This window comes from Haliotis asinina, chromosome 11 (assembly GCF_037392515.1).
Source record: "Haliotis asinina isolate JCU_RB_2024 chromosome 11, JCU_Hal_asi_v2, whole genome shotgun sequence".
Taxonomy (NCBI): domain Eukaryota; kingdom Metazoa; phylum Mollusca; class Gastropoda; order Lepetellida; family Haliotidae; genus Haliotis; species Haliotis asinina.
Window position 1 is genome coordinate 1,246,196 of NC_090290.1, and position 4,050 is coordinate 1,250,245.

General features: G+C 41.7%; 1 protein-coding gene across 1 annotated transcript; it reads right to left on the minus strand.

Annotated features, from left to right (window-relative positions):
* Nucleotides 1-276: 276 nt before the first annotated feature.
* On the minus strand, nt 277-1,404 carry LOC137256413 (probable G-protein coupled receptor 139). The gene has a single exon (XM_067794257.1). It carries the CDS (start codon nt 1,402-1,404, stop codon nt 277-279), a length of 1,128 nt encoding a protein of 375 aa, XP_067650358.1.
* Nucleotides 1,405-4,050: the final 2,646 nt, after the last annotated feature.

Genomic DNA, 4,050 nt, shown 5'->3' on the forward strand with positions numbered 1-4,050 from the left:
TATCGAGCTGGGTGATATCAAGCGATATCATATGATATATCTTCAGCAATGCAGTTGCATCACAAAGATTTGGAAGTTCGAGTATACCATGACGTCATATTTTAAAAAAAAATCATGATTCGTCTATGAATCGGTCGCTGACGATAGTCAGCTGCTGTTTTTACAAACTGAAAAGATGGCGGAAAATTTGGATAACAAATAGAATACGACACTGTCCCGTGTTTTTATATAACTCACCAGCACACGCTTTGTCGACTGGTGTTGTTATATTAGATATCAGAGGTCATTAGGATGAGATTTTCTCTCTCGTGTCATCACTATCATTTCTTCCTCCCTCGCCAACGTTGATCTGTTCGTGGCGATGGAGTTATTGTTTTCACGGCGGTGACCAAACATGGTCTTGAGGAACTGGTAACGGAACTGCCTTCCAGAGAAGAAGTAGAGATAGAAGTTAACGGCGTGGTTGGAATCGGCGAACATGGATGTAAGGACGTCGAGGAGACGTCGCTGCATATGTTCCCGAGGTGACTGAGGGGGGCCAGCTTTAATGACGAGCAAGACGATGCAGCGAGGAATGGTCAGTATGACGAACATGATGGTCACTGTGAACAGCATGATCGTGATGTGGTTGTCATGACTACCAGATCCTGATCGCTGTGCTTTGTTTGAGGGACTTACGCTCATGGCTAAATGTCGACGGACTTTGGAGGATTGTTGTATGTTGTAGACGATGAGGAAGTTGAACATGATGAGAACGGTGCAGGGGATGAATGCATAAGCTGATGCGCTGATCCAGTACCAGTATTCCGCGGTGAAGTCACTGTAGTCGGCGGAGTAGACACAGCCGTGGACGGAGTTCACCATGGTCCAGAATATGTGCAGATGTAACACACAGAGGCACGAAAATATTACACACACAAGGAAAACCGTTCTCCTTAATGTCCAGATACTTGCAACCTTCAGTGGAAACCGCACTGCCATAAAACGTTCGGTCGCCACGGCAACCAGAATCCAGTTTGAAAAAGCAGCTGTCACAAGTCCAAAGAAACACATGAACCTGCATCCCGCGACTGAGAAGGCGTTAGGGTGATGTAGCAGCTCCATGAAAATTGTTTTGAGTATGAGAGCAACGTTGTCGACGACACTCAACGCTGCGATGTAAACTGTTGATGACTTCAGTCGTGACATTTTAATAATGGTAACTATGCTGGCGAGGTTGCCAGGGAAACCGAGAATCAGAATAACCAATATGTAATATCGCTCCATGGAACCGATCATACCCAGGGAATTGGAATACTCCGTGTTACCTACGTCACTTGTCACGATCCCTGACGTCATATTGTAGGTGGCGTTCCAAGCCTTGTCATACTGTAGTAAGCTGCCATTCATGATGACCGATTCCATCTTCGAGACGTGGTTCATTTTCCCATTACCGCAGCTGAAACAAAGAAGGGAGTTAGCACACGTAGACACATCACATAGTTCATCTATATCTCCAAGGCTCGTAAACCATCACCTTAACCCATTCACGTGGAGCTTGTCAGAGCAAATTCAAAATGCGCATGAAACTAAACTGACGATACATCACTTGCCAAGAGGTTTAATGTAAGAGTTTTGCATTCTGCATACTTAAGTAAGTTGTCGAATACCTAATTGGGTCACTTTTGCATAAAAATATTTCTTAAAAACGAAACATCTCGTTTATTGTTTATGGTTTAATAAACAATCGTTATTTAAAATTGAAATGCACTTTCAAATATTGAAAATTCGGGAAGTAATCTAAATGACGAGAAAATGCTGGAAAAAAATGAAATGAAAGTACCCGAAGTGACAAGAAAATGTGAAAAAAGCTAAAAAGATGAGGACCTTGGAAAGACAATGACATTAATAATATCTATGATCGAGCTAAACAAGGTGATTGTCCAAATGTTTATGTACTTTCTAGTCTATACTAAGCCACGCGAACAGCAATATTCTAATCTGAACTGATCAATGATCACTTTGAGTGCAATAACCATTTGAAATGAAAAGTTTTATGACATCGTTCTGCGCTATCTGGGAAATTACTCATTGATTGAAAGAACTAATAGCCCATATATGTACCCTGGCCCTCCTTCTATTTATCTGTGTCTACCATCTCCCCTTCAACAACCTGATCTGCCGAGACTATTGCCCTATACAGTCATCAACGTTGTATGAGGTCAATCCTCTTTTTGTTGACTAAGGACAAAGTATTGACTATAAATTAATGAAAGACTGACTGAGTTTTAGTCTGCTTTTAACAATATTCCAGCAATACCACGACAGGGAGCACCAGAAATAGGCTTCACATAATGTACCCATTTGGGGAAATGAACTTTCGCGTGACGAGCGAATACTTCAACTACTTGGCCTCCTCGCCGCACCCTTAAGGTAATTCATATTCTCGTTATCACTTTACACAAAGAGAAATATTTGCAATGTAAAACCTGAATAATATAATGGAATCCAGCTACGGTAATGACATAATATAACGGGACCTGTTTTTGATGACAATCTAACTTTTTTTTGTGTTACATCATTCAGCAATATTGTATACTCAGTAAAGGAATGTCGGGATAGTATGCCACACAATAACGTTCACGCTAAACAACATTAATCCAAACGGCCCACCTCTCCGTTCAGTTCAGAACATATGCTTTATCGAATATTGACAAAGTAAAAAGACTTGAAATAATGTTTTTTTGTCTGACTCTTGCGATGCGGCAAATGATACACCAGTACCAGCAGAACGATACAAAATGTCGCGATTTGACACGATGACGAATCATATGATATGGATATGACAACTTGACAATATGTTTTTCTGAGGCGATGAAGTTGCCAAGAGTCGAGGTAGTGCAAACAGAGAGATAATTCACCGCTTAAGCCCGAGAGGCAATCACCAGGAAGGTAACGCCCAGCTCTAATGATCTTTCTTTCTTTCGATCTCCATTTAGATCTTAAAACTGAATTCCTGCCCCCATGGATAACAAGGTGTAATGTACCGGTGACACTTGACAGTGAAATCCTAGAAACTCCTGTGATGTCTTATTCCCTACATGTTTTCACCTCATCATTACAGAAAAGAAATTCTCCTGAAATGTACACATGTTTCTCAGATACCTTTTGTCATCACGTTATTTCACAATAAGAAATGAGTGGAAAGAATTATTTTGCTGGTTTATTCAATATACTTAAGTTTCGAATATGATCGCCTTCGATACTGTACGTGTAGAAGTTAGCGAACGGGTATCACAAGTAATCTTCGAAATACATCGTTACGGAACATTACTACAGCTACATCTCGGCTTGTCGGTTTACTGTGGGTGGAAAACCCGGAGTAATGCAAGTCTCAAACATTTACTTCTTTAGTGACACCCACCCATACTTATGGTGCCCACAAATCCAGACATTTGACTTGTAATTCACATCCACAATCATAAGAACCTGGTGGGCCAAAGGGACGCAACTCTCCCAAACCTAACACATATATATGGGGTGATGGAAAGGAAGTGCTACGCGTAACCTTGAATGGTGTTGGTGACGATTCCTGCGTGATACGTACACACTCTAATTATCTATCCGTGAAGACCCGGGCCAGAATTGGTCTTCACGAACCCATGCTTGTCGTGAGAGGCGACTAACGGGATCGGGTGGTCAGGCTCGCTGACGTGGTTGGCACATGCCTTCGTATCCCGTTTGCTTATGCAGTTGATCATTGTATTCAATGCAACAATTATTCACAGCCGCCGCCAAATAGTTGGAATATTTGCTGAGAGAACCGTCAACTGTTTGTTAATCAGCAAAAAAAACAAAACAAGCTCCACTTTTCTTAGGGTTTTCCCTTCCTGCCTATAACTGATGAAATACGACCACCCAGCCCTGTTGTTTGACCTCCTCACTCTCCAGCAGATCATGTTTTGATCGATATGTTAACTTCACGTTAGTGTATCATATCACGTACCGGGCGCAATGACTCGTGATAACAGATTGGGTATTCTGTTCGGAAAAGTTTCCACATGATCACGT